This window comes from Coffea arabica, chromosome 2e, assembly GCF_036785885.1.
Source record: "Coffea arabica cultivar ET-39 chromosome 2e, Coffea Arabica ET-39 HiFi, whole genome shotgun sequence".
Taxonomy (NCBI): Eukaryota; Viridiplantae; Streptophyta; class Magnoliopsida; order Gentianales; family Rubiaceae; genus Coffea; species Coffea arabica.
The window spans coordinates 6,336,103-6,356,747 of NC_092313.1; the positions used below are offsets into that span (position 1 = coordinate 6,336,103).

At 35.6% G+C, this 20,645-nt stretch overlaps 2 protein-coding genes and 1 long non-coding RNA gene across 7 annotated transcripts; all 3 read left to right on the plus strand.

The window, feature by feature from the left end:
• The first annotated feature begins 4,181 nt into the window (after positions 1–4,181).
• Positions 4,182–6,159, plus strand: LOC113730463 (probable E3 ubiquitin-protein ligase RHC2A). Its single transcript, XM_027255157.2, has one exon. The coding sequence runs from the start codon at positions 4,509–4,511 to the stop codon at positions 5,691–5,693; it is 1,185 nt and encodes a 394-aa protein (XP_027110958.1). The 5' UTR covers positions 4,182–4,508; the 3' UTR covers positions 5,694–6,159.
• Positions 6,160–12,819: 6,660 nt separating this feature from the next.
• Positions 12,820–14,815, plus strand: LOC113730464 (aspartic proteinase PCS1-like). Its single transcript, XM_027255158.2, has one exon. It carries the CDS (start codon positions 13,180–13,182, stop codon positions 14,485–14,487), a length of 1,308 nt encoding a protein of 435 aa, XP_027110959.1. The 5' UTR covers positions 12,820–13,179; the 3' UTR covers positions 14,488–14,815.
• A 2,286-nt stretch (positions 14,816–17,101) lies between these two features.
• Positions 17,102–19,274, plus strand: LOC140036589 (uncharacterized). 5 transcript variants are annotated; one of them, XR_011840133.1, is made up of 3 exons: positions 17,110–17,517; positions 17,617–17,692; positions 18,932–19,274. It is a non-coding gene; the product is annotated as an uncharacterized lncRNA (long non-coding RNA). The 5 variants fall into 5 exon arrangements; XR_011840135.1 differs by having other exon boundaries at positions 18,938–19,274; XR_011840134.1 differs by having other exon boundaries at positions 18,949–19,274.
• The last annotated feature ends 1,371 nt before the right edge of the window (positions 19,275–20,645 follow it).

The following is a 20,645-nucleotide window of genomic DNA, read 5'->3' on the forward strand; positions in this document are numbered from 1 at the left end:
GTTGTTTCCATACTAATCCTTGCTGGCTCAATCAACAAAGTATGGTACTATGGCTTTTATGTGAGTTTAGGCATTTAGACATATAGTTCTCATTGTATTAGTAATTAATCAGATTAGTCCCAGAACATGGTCATAACTTTGATTAGGGAAAACGTTATTTTTTCATTAAATGTCTTCCCATTAATGCTATTATTTCTACACACAAAGCGCTAAAAGTTTAGAACAAAAATGGAGATTAAGATATTTTCTCCAGTCACCTCGAGTGACTATCCAGACTTAGAGACAAATAGCTTGGGAAACTGACGAGGGACTAATGTAACATTCTTTTTTTTTCTTTTGAAAAAAATATAAAAGTAAGGTAATGTAAATTAACTGAAATATTATACTGAACAAGGAATGCAGTTTGCATTTATTGCAGAAGTTTTTGGTGGAAGATCATGCTTAAAGTGCTTCACTATAGCCCTTTAAATTTGACAAAGATAATGAGTAATTCCCAAAAGTATACTACGTCCCACATTATGGCTGAAAAACTGATCATATCATGAGTTGTGCTCATGATGTGACTTATGTAGGTTTTCCCCCAAACTGTTAATATGGTAGCATATTGCTGTAGTACTATTAATTCTGCTCACGCAAAATAGTAGTACTATTAATTATGAGTTGTGATTTTTGGAGTTTCTTCGTTTCTTTGAAATAAGATGTTCTGAAGGTTGACATTAAGAGATTACTACTAGCGGGTAGGTTCGTTTTTTGTGTTTTGGTTTTTTTTTTTTGGCAGATTTTGTGTCTTACTGCATTACATGTCCTTGGGCTGCTTAAATCTGGATTATGCTGTAATTTTGCTATGAAAAGTTGGAATCGTGCAAGACAAAAATGTTGACGATCAAGAGAAAGAGCAAAAAAAAAAAAAAAAGGGAATAGATTCAAAAAATAATTCTTGCAAAAACATGTGAGACAATGGCACCTAAGAATCTTGCAAAACATTGCTTACGAGAACATATGAGACAATGGCACCTAAAAATTAATATACTTTTTAGGTGTAATCTTATGGACAGTAATCTTATGTATCAAAATAGAAGTTTCGGTACTATTTATTCTTTGAATATTGACATTTTCATTGTAATTTCAATTATTACTAATATTTTCAATATTATAATATAATTGTTGTTTCCATTGTTTACAAGTTTCGGTACTATACTTCGCTCTTCAAGACAGGCATGCACGATTCATGTTTCGTTGTGATGTTTCTTATCTTAGAGATTTAAAAACAAAGGTATACATTATTTATATGTATATTTTTTTTACATAATATTATTTACAAACTGTCTAAAACAAAAGATAATTTTGAACTATGTATGCTTTTAATTGTCAGAAAAATGGAGGTGCATTGTTCGACCAACACATTAATTCATGCAAAAATTGCGCATTCTCATTTATAGTGTGAACTCCACAAAAAACAACAGAATTAATTAAACCCCCAATACTGGCGTTCGTACTCAGAGTTGACTGGTGTGAAGAATGTTCACACCTTCGTAGAAGATTATCAAATCAAAGGCAAAATGTCTGTAAGTATTTCATTTACTTATCAAATTAAATATTCAATTATATTTAATTGGACCCTTATGTCGTTCAATTTATGATATAGATTTCTATTTTTTTTTCAGGATCCAACCTTCATCGAAATGATCATTTATAAATAATGGAGATGTTTTTATCATATATTGAACTATTGTTACAAAGTTTCATTTTTTTAAATATACTTTCATGTGCCCGTGATTATAATATTTTACTATTTTTAAATTCTTCCATAGATTGTAATTTTTTTTAATAATGTAGGCACCGTGCGTAGCACGGGTATTCACACTAGTTTCTTAAATTGGAGGACTCTTAATTGGAGTGGAAGATGTGGGAAAAATGTGAGCATGATTATAGGATTTGTAGTATACTCCAATCACCGTTGAGGTAAAGTTTGCCTAAATAAACTTTACAGTTCCTAATTCCTTGTAAAAAAAGCAAAATAGTCCTAATTGGCATAGCAAGTTACGACAACATGTCAGTGGCATCTAGTTCTAATTTTTTTTGGGTCAAAATCTAGTCCTAATTGGTTCTACTGTTTCTTGATCATATTGTATGCTTCCGAATTCTACTTAACATGTAATAATTGATAATGGTTTATTCTATTCTTTCATGGTATTGGACAGGCGAAAACCACATCAGAAGTGTGGTAAATTTACTATAAACTCCTAATATTATCTCCCCTAATTTTTATATACTTTTAAAAAAATTTAAACTTTTGTCAACAATAAACTAGTCACACAAAAAAAAAAAAAAAGACTGGTCACACATTTCATTTTTTGCCCTGAAGAACTCAATTTAGCAAATTTCTTAGAATAATGGTGAAAAAAATCATAACAATGGAGGAACCTGGGTTTGTTTCTTTTTTTATTTATTTATATGAAACAGCCTTATTCATTTTTAAAAAATAAATAAATTGACCATCTTACGTTCATTAAGAAAGAGAAAATTTTTTGGTCACTGCACATGGATGTTCGGCCATCCTAAAAGGAAAAAAAAATAATTGTTCCATTCTTGCGATTTTTTTAGGGTTAAATATAGTAAGCCTCTTAACTTTATATTTAGTTGCACTTTACCCCCTCAACTTTACATTTATTTGCACATTTGTGATTTTTTTTGAAACATGATTGTAATTTGTAAAGCTCATTTGCAGGGATGGTTATAGGATTAGTTTAGTGATAAATATTTCTTAATTATAAAAATGTAAAATTGTATTAAAATAGTATACAAATGAGTATTTGTCTTTAATTAAGAAGTAAAAAAGATTTAAAGTATAAATAACAAACTATAAACGATTTATGAAACATATAGTGGGAAAGTTTTAAATTTTAAATTTGACTAGTGATAGGGTTGATTATAACCCACTACTTTTTATGTATTAAAATAAATAAAAAAAATTAGAAAAAAGAATGAGAAGTTTGGAAGCCATTGAGAGGCTTTCTCCTAAAAACCCACTCTGCAATACATAGAGGGTTAAATATAGTAAGCACCTTAACTTTATATTTAGTTGCACTTTACCCCCTCAACTTTACATTTAGTTGCACATTTGTGATTTTTTTGAAACGTGATTGTGATTTGCAAAGCACATTTACAGGGGTGGTTATAGGATTAGTTTAGTGATAAATATTTTTTTATTATAAAAATGTAAAATTGTATTAAAATAGCATACGAATGAGCATTTATATTTAATTAAGGAGTAAAAAGGATTTAAAGTATATATAACAAACTATAAACGGTTTATGAAATATATAGTGGGAAAGTTTTAAATTTTAAATTTCACTGGTGATAGGGTTAGTTATAACCCACTACTTTTTATGTATTAAAATAAATAAAAAAATATAGAAAAAAGAATGAGAAGTTTGGAAGTTATTGAGAGGTTCTCTCCTAAAAACCACTCTGTAATACATATAGATAAAGATGGTTTTTTTGAGATAATAAATGAGGCTAATTTTGGAATGAATTCGACAATTCCCTAATAATTGACAATAAATTCTTTCATTAAAACAATCATGGCTAGTCTAAAAAATTAACGTACAAAAAGTTATGGTGACCGAATGATTTGGTATAATCTCAAGAAAGGTGAACAAATCTTTGATATATTGTATAATTGTGGAAATTGAATTTGAAAATAGTTTCTTAAACGAAAGCAAACATTTTTCTGTTATCATCATCATAACACAATAATTGAAAACTAAAATATGTGGAGAAGGGGTAGTGGAAAGTCAACTCAGAAAAAAAAAAAAAAGGTACCAGACACTAGAAACTACTATATAGAAACAAATAAAAAGGAGGTGAAATTTTGGAAATCGCACGTCAATCAATTTACCCGGAAAATTACTCCTTTACTAAAAATGAGGAGAGATTGTGGCCCCAGTGAAAAGGCAAACAAACCAGCAAAGAATAATTGAGAAGTAAAACTGAAATCAAGGATCACGCCTTTAAAACCATTTTTTACATTTTCACTTTCCCCAGTCACCAAATTTCGTTGGTCAAACGCTCCACAAAGCACAGTCTACGCCACGTGTCTTCCCTTCACAGCGTTGATTACACGCTAAATATCCGAACTCAACTCTCCCCAAGCGTTCTATTTCCACTTTTACCCTCGAACCCCCCTCTCTTATACCCTCTCTCACCTCAGTCTCTCCAACCAAACACCCCCTTGGCCCCCATCCTCGCCCCCGGTTGCCCCATCCTTTCTCTCTTTCTTCGCCGGAATATTCCTCCCCGGCCAATCTACAAATTCAATTTTGCAGGCATATTTTTTTTCCTGAAAAATTTTTATTCAATTTTTGATATAATTCAAGGTATTTTTCCCTCTATTTCTCGAATTTGTTTAGGTAAAAGCTTCGATCTTGCGGGGTTATTGCCAGATCTGATTTGAGGATTAGGGTTTTGATTTATTATATGTTTGTATAGAATAAATTAAAGTGTAGATGTCTATGCCTTCATCTTATTGGTGTTATAGATGCAATCGTTTTGTTCGGGTCTGGACCCAAGATTCCATTACTTGCCCTGATTGCAACGGTGGATTCGTTGAAGAAATCGAGACTCCCACTCGATCCTCACTTTCCGAGTCTAGACGACGCCGTTTCCCCGCTGCGGCCATGTACATGATGAGAAATTCTGATTCGGGTCAAGGTCCCCCCGGTTCCAGCTCTGGCTCCGGTTCGGGCTCTAGTCCTGCTTTACGTAGAAGCCGGAGGAACGGCGGTGACAGGTCTCCCTTTAATCCGGTTATAGTGCTTCGTGGGCCGGCTGACGGTGGCGGTGGGGCTGCTGGCGGTGGCGGTGGTGGTGGTGGATTTGAGTTGTATTATGATGATGGAGCTGGTTCGGGGTTGAGACCTTTGCCTGCCAGCATGTCGGAATTTTTACTGGGTTCGGGTTTTGACAGGCTTTTGGATCAGTTGTCTCAGATTGAAGCGAATGGGATTGGGAGAATAGATAATCCGCCCGCCTCGAAAGCTGCTATTGAGTCAATGCCTACTATTGAGATAAATCAGAGTCACACGACAACTGAATCCCACTGTGCTGTTTGCAAAGAGCCCTTTGAGTTGGGTTGCGAGGCCCGCGAAATGCCCTGTAAACACATATACCACTCAGATTGTATTCTCCCGTGGCTTTCGCTGCGAAATTCTTGCCCAGTTTGTAGACATGAGTTACCAACTGATGCTCGTGATTCAGGTGAATCGAACAGATCATCTAATGAGCAGACTGGAGTTGGAAATGATGATGACACTGTTGGTTTAACTATTTGGAGATTGCCCGGTGGTGGCTTCGCGGTTGGGAGGTTCTCGGGTGGGAGAAGAAATGGGGAAAGAGAGCTCCCAGTAGTTTATACTGAGATGGATGGTGGTTTTAATAATAATGGGGTTCCTAGGAGGATATCTTGGGGTTCAAGAGGGGGTGTTTCCCGGCAAAGTGGAGGACTGAGGAGGGCATTTCGAAATTTGTTTGCCTGTTTTGGTGGTGTTGGTGATAGTTCATCAGGTTCTAATTCAAGTTCAGATTCAAGGGTAACTCGGAGAAATAGGTCATTCTCATCTGTTTTTAGCTCTGGAACAACAGGGCGTAGATACTGGGCCTTTGATATTAACGGTGGGAATCGAAGATGGTAAATTTGGAAGGTAATTTAAAAGCAAGCTGAGTGGTGATCATCGGGGTGTGAGGGGTCCTCTGGTCTTTTATGGAATGGTCTAATTTGCTGCAAGTTGTAAATAGCCTAATATGCAATGAGGCCGGTTTAATTTTTCATTATGCCAGTGATGCATTGATGATGGTTAATATACTGGCAGAAGGAGATAGGAACAAGATCAAAACAATGGCAGATGATCGTCAGAGGAACACTCTATTGTTTAAATTGGCTCCTTGGAATGTGAAGGTACACGGCTTCATGTACCACAGTGCCTCTGAACGTTAGAGTTATGGAAGTCATTTCCTTTAATTGTTTCCCTCTGTTGTTTTTCCTTTGCCATGTAGTTTCTCTTAAATTGGTGTTTGTTATATCAGTTCTTTTTCCCTGGGAAACTCCAAGTTATATTCAACATATGAACCTTGAATGAGACGGAAGTATGATTATTTGTAGATGGAAACAAGTTTCATGTGTCTTAAATTGTTCTTCCAAGAATGAAATGCGCTTATTGTAGCGAGACCTCACTTGTATTTGAAAACTTGGAATTTTGCCTCCCCTAGTTGGTGGAGTAGCATTCTGAGGATCGTTTCCTTTGTTCTATTTGCATCAATAGATAAAAAATACAGATATCAAAATAAAAATTGCAAAAAGGGGACAGCTACCATTCTTTTAATTTCCTGATTTCAAGCATTGCAATATTTCTTTTCTGTTACTTTTGAGTATGGTAACAAATTTATACTAGTCCCATTTGGCTATTATCGTGAATTAGAAGAAGTTTTCTGATATTGAGAAATCTTCTGAGACAGGCTGCGCAGTATGTATGTCCGAGGATTATGCATAGTTTGCTACTTGTATTCATTTCTTAAACTGACAGGTCTAGTCCGTAGGAAATTCTGCATTCTGCATTTTTGTTCTTGATAAAATGCACCAGTCACTAATGTTCTTGTTGTTGCATTAAGTTGTCAATTATCTGCATTACAGAGGCTTTAGGTGTCGACACAATGTTTTACTCATTCATTGTGCATAATGGTCATTAGCTTCTTAGTATTGGATTTTTTATATTGTAATAGTTATTATATACCAATATCAAACTCAAAGAACAAGTTGTCCAATGTACTGTCTGTTTTGCTTGGCCTGGTGAGAACATGATAGATTTTTCGAGTTCCCTCACTGGCTTGAGTTTAAGACGTTTTTGTCAGGTTCAGTGGAGTTAGAGAAGTAGTCAATGATTAAGTTGTTGAAATTTGGTTGGTGCAATGTCATTAAATCTCTCTCTCTCGCCTCTCCACCCTCTCTCTCTACACACACACACACCCACCCACCCATGTCTGTACTTTTTTGGGGGGAGGGCATCTTTTTAGGGTAATTTTAGGTGAGCAGTTTTCACTTTTCTACTTTGAGAAGTGCACACAAGATTGGAAAATGGCACTGGTGTTATTTCGTATCTCTTAGTCTTTTTGGTTGTGCAGGTATAGATAATGTAACTCAGGGTTATGAAAATGACAAATGCACACAAGATTGGAAAATGGCACCAGTGTTTTTTGGGAAGTTATCTGTTATTGATATATTGGGCTCTGAGTTCCATGTTGAGGAGCCCATTACTGCAGTTTCTACCGATTTGGTACCCACTCTGGAAAGATAGTTGCAGATCTTAGGATCAGGTCACTAGCAGGCTGGTGTAGTTTTTATATATTTTAAAAAGAAATTAATGATTCAGAGTTCTTAGAGCTGAGCTCCCTGTAAGGCTTGTTGGAAAACCCCTTGTCCAACTTTGTTAATTGTCCTTTTGCTGTTCAAACTGAATACTTTTATTCATTTTTGCCTTATATTGCATGTGCTATGCATCTAATGAAATTGTCATTGGCAATTGAACTTTTTGTTTAGCGCACCTCAATCATAGTCTAGAAGGATTAGTCATCACTCTGTTACATTAATAGGGATGTTTGTGGGGTTACTGGTCTTTGATGTTGCAACTGAGAATATTTCACTGCATATCCACTTAGAATTATCTTGACATGTTTGTTGTGATTGGAGTAATTTTCTTGTAGTCTGTCATTTTAGAATCAATGAGGGAAATGGAAGGAAAGTAGCTTCGACATGATGAGTTAATCTCCAATGGTTTTGCCCTCACATAGATTTCCCACAGTTGACTGTCAGAAATTTTTGTCTTGCTTGAACACGAAATCCCTGGTTATTTCTGCCTTTTTGGAGAGTTCCAAGGATGAAAACTTTTCATGAATGTTTCCCTGGTTATATTGACATGTATGAAAAAACTAAATTTCATGAATGTTGCTATCTCTTTGCCCTTTTATTTTTTCTTATTATTATTATTACTTTTTTTAATTTTCCCTGGTGGATAGACTAAGAGATTTTTAGCCCAGTTAAAGGTTTTATGTGCAACAACATGTTACTGGGACAAACCAAAAAGGATTTTGCTAATTCCTATTATAATTTGGTCGTCAGATGATAGTAGCTTAATAGTTGGTGGCAACGACAACCACAAGTCAAACTTGATGCATAGCTGGCTGTTTAAGAAAATAAAGAGTTGATAACAAAATTGTATTGTTGAATCAACAAACTCCTTGACGTGGGGCATTGGTTTCAAAGTACACGGTTAAATTTTGTTTTGGCATTTTCTCAATTTTCCTTTATAATGGCAGGGAGGGTTTTGCTTTGTCATTGTCGTCAACCTTGTGCTCTCTCGTATTGTGCATTTACGATGGTACATGTATGAAACTCTAGTAGGGTAGCACAAATTGTATAATCCGGAGAATCAGCAATATAGCCGCTCAGATGATTGTGCGGACCGTCAAATGCATCGGTTTAGGTTTAGTAGTAGATACACTTGGAAGTTTTCTTGTAGGAGGAATTGGCTCATAAATATGTCCATTTAGATTTGCCAACGTAAGCCCTGGTTTTCTGTCTTGAGATGCTTTGTAAGCTAATGGATTTGCATAAGATGCTTTTAACACGAAGAATTTATGATGGTAAGTCGCATATGTGTAGTATTAAAGATATTGCAGGCTTGATCATGGTGTGAAGTCTTGATTATTCTTGATCAAGATCAGGTTGCGTGTACTTCGCTCAGTTTCTTTTCCAGAGATTATTGTGAATTACTTTTTCAACTGGGCTTCTTAAATGGTGCTCCTTTGTTCGTGGCTCTACAACTGAGCAAACGAGAACAAAGCTGCATGACTATTTGTTTGTACCTGTTAGAGGTGGCAAAATGGGCGGGATGGGCGGGATTTGCTTGGGTTTGAGATGGAACCGAGTCATATGGGTTTGGGCCCAACCTTACCCATATGTGTTTTGGGACTAACTTGGGCGGGATCATTTTGGGATGGGTTTAGATTGATCCCGCCCAATACCCAAATCCATTTTCTACATATTTTTTTTCCTTTAATTCATTTTTTATTTTTATATAATTTTAATATTTTTGATTTATTAAATTTCTTTTAGTTTTATTAAATAAACATGTAAGTGCTTTATACTCAAGATTCCACCAAAAATTGGATTAACAAATAAAGGAAAAGATAGATATACAGCCATATTCCAACATATATCAAGATGGCCAAGGTCCTTAGGATGTTGAATATTTATCCTTATCATTGTCCAAGGATGACAGGTCTAAACTAACTGAAATGCTGGAAATTCTTGTGGATAATGACTAGGAAGACTACTAGATTATATTCGCTGGTATGACTATAAAAATTGTTAAAGATAATTTTTGAATCTAAGATTCCGTTTGGATTGACTTTTTTTTCAAAAAATAAGTTTTTCAAATACAATGTTACAGTAATATACAATAACTCAAGAAACATCCCATCCATATTAATATATCAAATATTTCAAAAAAATTTTATAGTAAAAAATTTTCATATACACTGCTACAATAAAATATTTCAAAAACACCTACCAAAAACAGCTAATCCAAACGGAGCCCTTGCCATTTGAGCCCAATGGGTACCCAAGTATTTCCCATCCTTTCCCATTCATTAATGGGTATAGTTGGGATGTGTCCCAACTTAAACCCAATACCAAATTATAATACCCATCCCGCCCAAAGTTCCTTTGGGCATGGGTAGCCCATTGGGACTTGGGACAAATTGCCAGCTCTAGAAGGCACTATCTAGACAGCTTCAGATGACTGAGAATCTAGCTGAGTCACAAAATTCATCAAGAAGAAGTTGATTTCTTTATTGAATTATGATTATAATCAATTATAGAGCCTTGCAAAGATTGGGGGAAAAAAATTTTGCCTCCTCCATGAGCAACAAGTTGTTTAATCAAAGCATTAATAATTGATTCTCGTGGGATTCATGTTTGGTTTTTGCGGACCCACTAATTATCTTAAAGAAAACGCGTTGGGGATTAACACGAATCAATTTGCCGTCACGCTTTGTGCGCATCAATCTTAATCCTAACCAGTGGCTTTGATCGTGAGATCACAACCAATTCTTTGTTCCCTTACGTTGACTCAATCAGTTTGGTGTCCTACAAATTCATCAATCAAATCTTGCGTGCTTTTCAATGACACGAACAAGGCTCCTTTTTTTTTTTTTTTTTTTTTTAATAATCTTTAAAAGAAGAGTATTTAATCGGACATAATCCAACTGGAAACCTAATTTGAAGACCACCCGAAAAAACAAGTGCAGGTTAATCGAATCATATACGAAAACAATCTTGGTTGTTTATATCTTATTAATCTGCAGATTAAGGTTTATAATTTGGCTGGACGCTACAAAACTAAATGAATAAACATAGCATACAACAGCGTATGCATAATTTTTAACTTTTGTAGTTTTATACTGTAAAGTTTGAATTGTCCATTTTTGCATAATGTAAAATGTGCGCCTTGTTTGGCTTCGTTCAATCTGAATAGGATTAATTTTTCCTACAAGAGCTCGAAAAAAATTGTAGGAAAACTATATGAGTGGAATTTCGCTTAATATATGAGGGGCAAAATCCCGCGGTGCATTTTTAAAGAAAAAATCGACTACTTTCATTTACTCTCATCTTTTCTAATACATATATATACACACACATACACATACATATTTGATGTTTTCTTTTTTTTTTTTGAAAAGAAAGAAGAGAAGAAACCAATAAAACTTTGCGTCTGGCCGCCTGTAATATATCAACACGTGGGTAGCCTAAAATTCAAAGCAAGCTCGAAAGCCATGAAAGAGCAGCGCAAAAACAACAGATTCTTGAAAATGAAAGTTATGAAATGGAGAAACATCACCCGATTCATGAGAATGAGATGCTGCGAATTTCTGGTTGTCCGGTTCCTCTCCGTCTATAGTACAGTTGTTGTTGGAATGCAAATCACCGAAATGATTGTAGAAAGCTTCCATTCAGCGGTGGAAAATGCTGAGCCGTCAACCACAAACAGTATTTATATGGATGCGGATGGTGACGTTCGTAGGTTCCATGCGTTGGAATCTAATCTTCTTAGTAGTAACGTAAAATCAAGGCAACTGTTGCATGATTATAACCCACGTCTGCAGTTGATGTTAAATCGTCTTACTACTAGTTGATGATTATTACTATAGCATCCAAGGCCCCATTGCCGCCAAGCTATCGAGGATTATTCAAAATCAAAATTTATAATTAGTTAAAATAATTAATTAAAAACAAATTTATCGAGGATTTGTAAATTCCAAGCTTTGTAAAAAAGGCGAAAAGGAAAAGAAAGAAAAAAAGCTCATTTTTTCATTGCGGAAAGAAGGTCTTGGCAAATCGCACGTCCAAAAATTGGTGGTATTATTGAAAAGGATGACATATGAGAAGTCGGAGGGACATAATTGAGCGTGGCATGAAGGAAAAGTCCGGATGCAAAAATGCTTGAGTTCAAATCTAGAAAAAACAATTGTGGATGAGGCTCGAATGCTTGAGTTCTAGATACAATTACTTCACCAACAAAGAATACATATATTCTAAACTTAAACAGGTATAATCTAATACGGAGGATTCCTTAAAATGAAGGCAAAAGACGCTCAACGGCCTGAATATTCAATTATCTCGATTGGCTGGCTCAAACTGGCGGACAAAAAGTCTCCGGTCTCCGTGTTTACCGAGACTTGGAATAGTTTTTTTTTTCTGTCTGTCGCCATCATCAGCGTAAGACGGAAGAATTTATTTAATGAATTCTCCCTTTCTTTTTCTGTTCACGTCGATCCCCGTCTGTAAAAACTTTGCTGGTATTATCAGAAAACTATCTGTTTGGATACTTCAGTTTTTCAAAAACTAATTTTTTAAATATTATAAAAATTTTTTAAAAATACTCTAAAAAGTAGTCTAATTTTTTTAAATATTTTAAAAATATCTCAAAATATATTTTAAACACTTTACTACTCTTAAATATTTCAAAATAATTTTTAAAAATATCTCAATATATATTCTAAAAACTATACTACAGTAAATTTTTTTTAAAACAGCTCCCAAAAACAGCTAATCCAAACAGAGATTTTAAAATATGACCATAAGCACCTTATCCGTGCCTTTGCCATCTTGAGATACTAGTAAGCATGGTCAGAGTACGACTACCAAGAATGTGTTACACTAACATGAATAGTTGTATGTTAATATATCTCAATTTGAATCTACATTCTAAATTTTGCATGCGTCACGCATCCATATTCGTTAGTATATAAAATGGTGGTGCAAGAGGATAACTTCAGCTATAACTGTTTGGATTAATGGTGTATACATTAACAATATACACATTAATACCTTTGAGTGTATGTTATATGTACCAAAAAAATAAAGTTTAAATTCAAATTAAAATTAAATAACATGTATCCAAAAGCTAGTGCACACACTATCACTATCAATGTATACAAGATTACTCTTAGTTATTTATTCAGAACAAGATTTCTAGATTTAAAATTTTCAAACTAGGAAAGAGAATAAATTCAAACAATTAGAAAGTAAATCACATAAAAAATTAGTAAATCACCACATCCGCTTACGAGAAAAAAAATGATTAAAAGAATTACCAAATCTTAGAGTTGCCTTTCCCTGCAACAGGGTGGGTGTCGCCTTTTTGCTTGGAAGACTTTAAAGAAGACCAAAACATCACAGACTTCCAAGTTAGCAATTTCCAAAACCAAACGCAAAGCACACGAACTCCTTTGCCTTCCCTAATCCCTATCCTACATCTGCCTATTTTAGTGGGACACTCCAAACAAAGAACCAACAACTGCCCTAAACCCAACTACACAACAGTAATACCGTACCATCCTACATATATATATTCACAAGGAACCATGCCCGCAATTAGCCTTATTATACCACCACCATCAACCTTAACCATACCACCTCCTTGTACGACAAGACACGACTATCGAGACACCACCAAAGCCACCACTCTCTACGGATATTTTATCCACCCAACACCTCAACCTTAGAATTTCTTCACTTTCCGGCAACAATAAACGTGGAAACGTATTCTTGTTTTTGCTTTAGCCATGGACTTGGGTAAGTTTGTAGTGCAAGTGTTATTCTTTTGCTTTTGCATGCTTGTGCAGTTAAATTCGTGCTATTGCTCCAAGAAGGAATCATCAGTACTTTTAACTCTCAAAGCCCAGCACATATCATCAATGTCCATCCCTACGGCGCCCAACCGGGTCGCTTTTCACCATAATGTTTCTCTCACGGTTTCACTCACCGTTGGCTCACCCCCACAGCAAGTTACCATGGTCCTCGACACAGGCAGTGAACTCTCCTGGCTTCACTGCAACAGAACACCAAACACCCTTTCCCTTTTCAACCCACAACTCTCTACTTCTTACTCGCCCGTGCCTTGCTCCTCACCCACATGCAGGACCCGCACACGGGACTTCACTGTGCCCGTTTCTTGCGACCCGAAAAACCTCTGCCACGCTATTCTCTCCTATGCCGACGCCTCCTCCGTGGAGGGAAATCTTGCTACGGATACTTTTGCAGTTGATAATTCGAGCATGCCCGGCTTGGTATTCGGGTGCATGGACTCCGGTTCGAGTTCTACCCCGGAAGAGGATGCCAAAACAACCGGGTTAATCGGCATGAACAGGGGGTCCTTATCTTTTGTTTCCCAAATGGGTTTCCGGCAATTCTCTTACTGCATATCGGGTCGTGACTCGTCGGGCGTGTTGCTCTTCGGGGCAGCCAATTTTCCGTGGCTTGGGCCTCTGAAGTACACGCCATTGATACAAATGTCTACCCCTTTACCGTATTTCGACCGGGTTGCCTACACGGTTCAACTCGAAGGGATTAAGGTTTCGGATACGGTGCTGCCGTTACCGAAGTCGGTATTCGTGCCCGACCACACCGGGGCAGGTCAAACAATGGTTGACTCGGGCACCCAATTTACATTCTTACTCGGCCCGGTTTACACTGCACTAAAGAATGAGTTCGTGAAGCAAACCAGGGGCGTCCTGAGGTTATTGAACGAGCCAAATTTTGTGTTTCAAGGGGCCATGGATTTATGTTATCTAGTCGAGTTGAGTCGTGCAACTTTGCCGCCATTGCCTGCTGTAGCGCTGATGTTTCAAGGGGCGGAGATGAGTGTTGCAGGGGAGAAATTACTGTACAAAGTTCCAGGTGCAACGAGGGGAACTGATGGAATCTACTGTTTCACGTTTGGGAATTCCGATTTGCTGGGGATAGAGGCGTATGTGATTGGGCACCATCACCAGCAAAACATATGGGTGGAGTTTGACCTTGCACAGTCCAGACTTGGATGGGCAGAGGTTAGGTGTGATTTGGCAAGTCAAAGGCTAGGCCTGGGTCATTAGTTTTGACTTTTTATGTCTTGGTTCTACTTTTAGTTATTGCTAATATGATAGAGTAGCTATCCCATTGGGCATGGGAATGGTTGTAGTAGGTCTAGTTTGATATATTTATTTAGATGGATATCTTTTACTAGTTTTTTTCATTTGTTTTTTTGTGGTTGTGTAATCCAACATAGGCCAATCCCTAGGTTACCTCCTCCTTGGCATGTAATTATGGGAGTACAATTGTAATGACCGATTGATAGGACTGTGATGTGAAGGAGTTTTCATTTTGACAAACGGAATCTGCAATTGTGTGAAAAATAAATGGACACAATTTCTTGAGCATTAATTGCAAACTGAGTTGAAACCAGTTCAATCATCAATGTCAATTTTGGTTTAGTTTGGTTTTTGACAAAAAAGGAATTCTCAGTTTCGTGAAAATTGATGCAACTTCTTGTGCATTAATTGCAACTAAGTTGAGGCCAGTTCAATGGCAATTTGATTTAGGCACATTTTAGTTTTGGTTGAGAAAATTGGAGAGAAAAAGAAAGAAGAGGAATTGGAGGAATTCGGTGCTTGTTGTTTGGATTGATTTTTGAGGGCTAGAGGAAATAGATAAAGAGTGAAAAGGTTTAATGTTTTGCTGCGTTATGGTTTTTGTTCGAAAGCGGGCCAAAACTAAGGCAAGTGAAACTAAATTAATTTAATTTTTTAAAGATCATTTTTTTCTCTTTCTTTTCCAGTAAATTAACACTTGATCTTTTTCTTCTCAATTCAAACAAAAATTCAATATTTTCTTTTTTTCTTTCCATACTTCATTAAAACAAAAATTATGGAAATCATTTTTCTCTACTCTCCTTTCCTTTCTTTTCCATTAATATCCTTTCCCTTTCTTTCATTCAATCCAAACGGTGCCTAGTTTGGATTTTTGACAAATGGGAATTTACGATAGTGTGAAAGGTGGTTCAATTTCTTGTGCATTAATTACAAATTAAGTTGGAGCCAGTTCAACAACAATTTAATTTAGTTTGAATTTTGATAGAAGAAATCTGCAATTGTGTGACAATTGCTGTTGTTTGTTGTGCATTAATTTACGAGTTAAGTTGAAACCAGTTCATTGGCAATTTGATTTATTAAAAAAGTTTTATACTAAGGGACATACAACTGCTTTTGTTGTGCATTAATTTACAAGTTAAGTTGAAACCGGTTAATTGGCAATTTGATTTATTAAAAAATTTTCTACTAAGAGACATACGACTTGTATGACAGACACAAACTAAATAATGCAGTTTGGTTTTTAGATATTTGTTACAATTTTGTCGCCGTACACGTTACTTTTTTTTACTAGGAATTTAAAAAATTTGTGCACCAGATGTGCTTAAATATTATAATACTGGGTTTTAAATTTATTTTTGTCCAAAGTTTGAGTACCAAAATCGCGAATAAATTTGAGTACCAAAATAACGGCTAAAGTTTAGATATCAAAACTGCAATCTAGTTTTCTGATGTTTAGGAATTCTCCAATTTCCCATATTTGTATCTATTTTTTTTTTTCATGTCTGGAAGCTAATCCCCCAGATTGGACAGAGTTCTGCCCCAAAGATACCCAACAACGGTAGCACGTGAGGGCTAATCCCCCCAGGTTGGGCTATTGTTTAGACATATACCTTGTTTTTAATCGTTTTTTTAGGTGGACTCTTGACGTTATATTTGTTGCATCTTTCTCAGTTCTTCATCAATCGTCTGACAATAACATTAACGTTTGAAGCTCATTGTACATGTGTTCTTTAATTCCTAACTGTAAGTCTTATGTCTGTAACATTAACGTTTCCCCAACTGTAGAAGTTCATTGTATAGGTGTTCTTTTGCGGTAATACCAATTCGTGCTTGGGTTAATGACTTTCGGGAATGGCGTTTATCAATTGTTTTGCTCATTGACATAAAATTTTGCACCCATAATTGGCTCGTTAATGCCTCTAGTTTCAACTTATTCCTACTTCCAATCCCGTACACTGCCTTGGGTCGAGGTTGGTAGATTTGGGTATTATTACATCGTCTATCAAGTCATTCGTCTAACGTACTACTTCCTAGTTTGTTGTGCCACTCTTATTTTGATGTTAACTGGCGAGTCCACGTCTGTTGTTAGTTCTTAATGCTGGTTTTTGACTTTGAAAATCCCAGTTGGCTAACATCTAGACTCAGTTGGTGGTTCAGTCTCCACCGATTCCTCTAGACTCAATTGAATCTCCCCCTTAAATTAGAATTTGTTACAAAGTTTCATTTTTTTAAATATATTTTCATGTGTCCGTAATTATAACATTTTACTATTTTTAAATTCCTCTATAGATTGTAATTTTTTTCAAAAATGTAATCTACTGTGCGTAGCACAGGTATTTATACTAGTAGTATAAGATTGACAATTGATAAAAAAAAAAAAAATTTAATTTTGGCTAACATCTAGACGCCGTAACACCCCAAGAATGATTTGCTTATTCCTCCGTCACCTTCACCAATCTCGTGCCGGGAAACTTCTGAACATTAGCTGTCAGCCACCGTACTATTTCGCATTAGTGGTTCCAAAGATTATCAAACATTCAATTTTGTTTTTTTTTTTTGCCAATAACGTTTAGGGTATGTTTGGTACCCCATAGAATTGGGGTTTAGAATTGGAATTGGAACCCCAATTCTAATTCTTGTGTTTGGATGCTGCCTTTTCCATAGAATTAGCATTGAATTCTAATTCCAAGAGGTTCCAATTCCATGAATTGAATTCTTTACCAGATCAAAAGAATTCTAATTCCAATTCCACAATTAAACGGGTCCAAACGCGGATCTAATATGGATCAAAAATTAAAATCGGGTCAAGGGTATCGGCACCCCTCTCTTTCTATCTAACTCACCATTTTTCCTCAGCCGCAGGTGCTCTGCTCTCCACCATCGCTTCCACCTGCAACCCTTTCCCACCACCGTCTCCCCCCTGCCTTCCGTTTCTCTGGCCACTCATTTGGTCTAGATCCAAATGAATCTGACAACGATGGGAGAACTGCCCTGGTGTGTATATATATACTACTCTCATTTGACTCCTTAAAAATTATTTCTAGAATGCAATTCTGTCTTTTTGTTCATTCTACATCCTTTTTTTGTACTCAGCATATAGCTGCATCAAAAGGAAACGAGAATTGTGTGCTACTGCTTCTGGATTTTGGAGCGGACCCCAACAGCAGAGGTATCTCCAACTTTCATACTGCTTTAAGTTATGACGTCCAAATACTGCTATGGGAACCCAACTTTGTGATGATATAGAAGCAGGAAAACAATTTAAACAATTCACCTCATTATCAAGAGGGCTGTCCTCCTTGCACCCCCCACATCATTTGTCGCAAACTAATGACAATTATAATTTGCATGCCCCTTCTTCATGTTTTATAACTACAGTAATGGCAGCAATAGTAAAAACTTAGCGAAATGTGGCCCCTAATACTCTCCAGGCGTCAGTTTTATTTATTAATTTGAGCCGTCTTTGATTTAATTGCTAGTACTGTATGATTTACCCCTCATCCTGTCCGAATGCGGACTGTATGGGCTGGCCCTCTTGCATCAGTGAGAAGTGAAAAATACCCTTTTGGTCATTCCGTACAAGTTGAAAATGGCTGAATCTGCATCTCCTAGACAACTGTAACACCAGTCTCATTTACTCTTTTAAAAGGTGTCTATATTTACTGCGATTGTCCATTTCATTTTGGTTTGCCTGTTGATCTGTATTTTTTTCATTTTGTATTTTGTTATTGCTGTTTTTGGGGGTTGTTGTACTCAAATCTTTTATAACTCCCTTCTCATATGGTTTGAGTTTTGGCTTTTTTAAGTGTAGAATTCTCCTTACTCATTAAAGAGACTAACATGCTCTCTACAAAATAATTGGTATCTTTGAGGCATAAATATCACTTCTGAATCTTGATGCCTTCTCTTAGTGAAAGTTCATTCGACATTTAAGGCAAATCATTTTTTTCTAGTTTTGTTTGAAGACAGCATAAGCAAAGAATTGGAATGTCCAGCCATAGTCATAGAACTTAAAATACAGGAATTCTGTTTACCTTTGATGGACGTTTCCCTTTATTTACTCTTCAATGATATGAAATCAATGTCCAGCCCAACACGTTTTTAAGTTTAGAGATTGATTGCCTTTCATGACTAGGTGCATATTTGCCTTTCATTTTTAGTTCTATAATGCAGTAGCTATTAAATATGTTCTTAAGAACATGACATTGTGATGTTTTTCTGGTGCATATCTGCCTCAGATATGGCATCTGAAGCAACATCTCAGTCAAAAGGGAAAGGCAAAGGGTATTTCACTTGGACTCCTGAAATGGATCGTGTAATGGGCACCTGTTTTATTGACCAAATGAACCAAGGAAACAAATTGGATGGTAAATGTGCATTGTAATTGATTTTTTTTGGTAATCTCCAGTTGAAGTTGTTTTGTAGAAGAAGTTGAGCTGATTGCTGGAAGCCCAAGTAGAGCAAGTAGAAGTTGTTACTACTCCATCGTGTATCCATGACTTTTTAAATTCTGATGAGTTCTTTGTTTTTTATGTAATGGATCAAAACAAGATTATAGAAAGATTCTAGAGAGTATTTCAGCTATTTTCTCTGTTTTTGAGATGATAAGAATGGAACATTGGATCTTTTGTCTGATGAACTAGCATTTTAGATATTGAGATTAACATAGCTGCCTGTGTTGATGCCCTGACTTGTCCTTGAGTTACATGAACCTTTGCATTCTTTTTCAAAGTTAAGGAGATTTTGTATAAGTGCTCTTCCTGTATTCTGTTGGTTTTTATCTTCCACAAGTCTGCACACTCACTAAAGAATTGATGACAGATATTATTCTATTTAGCAAGTACTTGACTGTGTGTGAATTGGTCATCTGACAAAAGTAGGGCTTTAGCATTTTGATAAAGTAGGCTTTTGATTTTCTAAAATTTAAAGTTCTTAACTTTAAAAACGTATCAAGGTTTTAACTCGATAAATATTAACTACTTTTTAAGTTAGAATATACAATTATTTTTTATTTAATATAATTTAATTTTTTTAAAAAAAAAGAATTTTTTATTTTTGCAAAAAAGGAACTAATTTTTTTTCTTTTAAAGCTTTATTAACAATCAGTTAAATGCAAGAAAAAATAAATTATTAAAGGTACTAATTGGTTTTTTCCTTAAAGCTTTAGTAACAATTAGCTAAATGTTAAAAAATTATTATATAGTAAAAAAAAGAAATTTTTTATGTAAGGAAATATTAGTTGGAAACAATTCTAATTCCTAATGAATTCTTCTCTCATACAAACAAAGAATTTGGAATTTCAAATAAATTCCGTATCAATTCTATGCATTTCCCAAACGAAAGAATTGAAATGACTTGGAATTCCAATTCATAGAATTTCAATTCTAATTCAATTCTAATTCTGTAGAACCAAACGTACCCTTAGTGCTATCGTTGTATACACTTTTATGATTAAATACATATATATAATTTAAAATTAAAATTAATTATCATATATTTAACGATAATAATATATAAACTGTTAGTATATAAAAGATTATATTTTTAATTTGTCTCCCTCCTCCTCCTCCACCCCAAGCCTGACCCAAAACAAAAAAAAAAAAGATAACTGGTGGCCTTAACCCAGGCGGAAAGGCATGGCAAGGGAAATTGGGATTTGGGTTTTCTATCGTCCTTTTTCAGGCCTGTTTTCACCGAATAATCAATCGTTTTCCGTCCCAGATTGTTGGTGCCAGGAAAGGAAGGGGCCGGGGGTATTAAATTAACAGTAGACAATGGAAAATCACAGGGTGGGCCTCGTGGTCACACAATTGATTCCCAAACTGAATTGGAGACCCCCTTGAAAAAGACCCTGTGCAGTTAATGCAAATTGACCACCTTTACTCTTTAGCTCTGTGGTCTATAGATAGATGGCTGATTCCTTCAATCAGACAGCTGTTGTTTGACAAAACAGTGGAAAACGTAATGTGCATGATCTGGTCCGTTGCAACGACGTTCTTTTCTGTTTCTTTTTCGGCTAAAATAACGGCTTCTTTTGTATTAGCTGTTTTTGAAAATATTTTAAAAAAATTTTATTATAGCAGAGTTTTTAGAATATATATTGAGATCTTTTTAAAAAATAT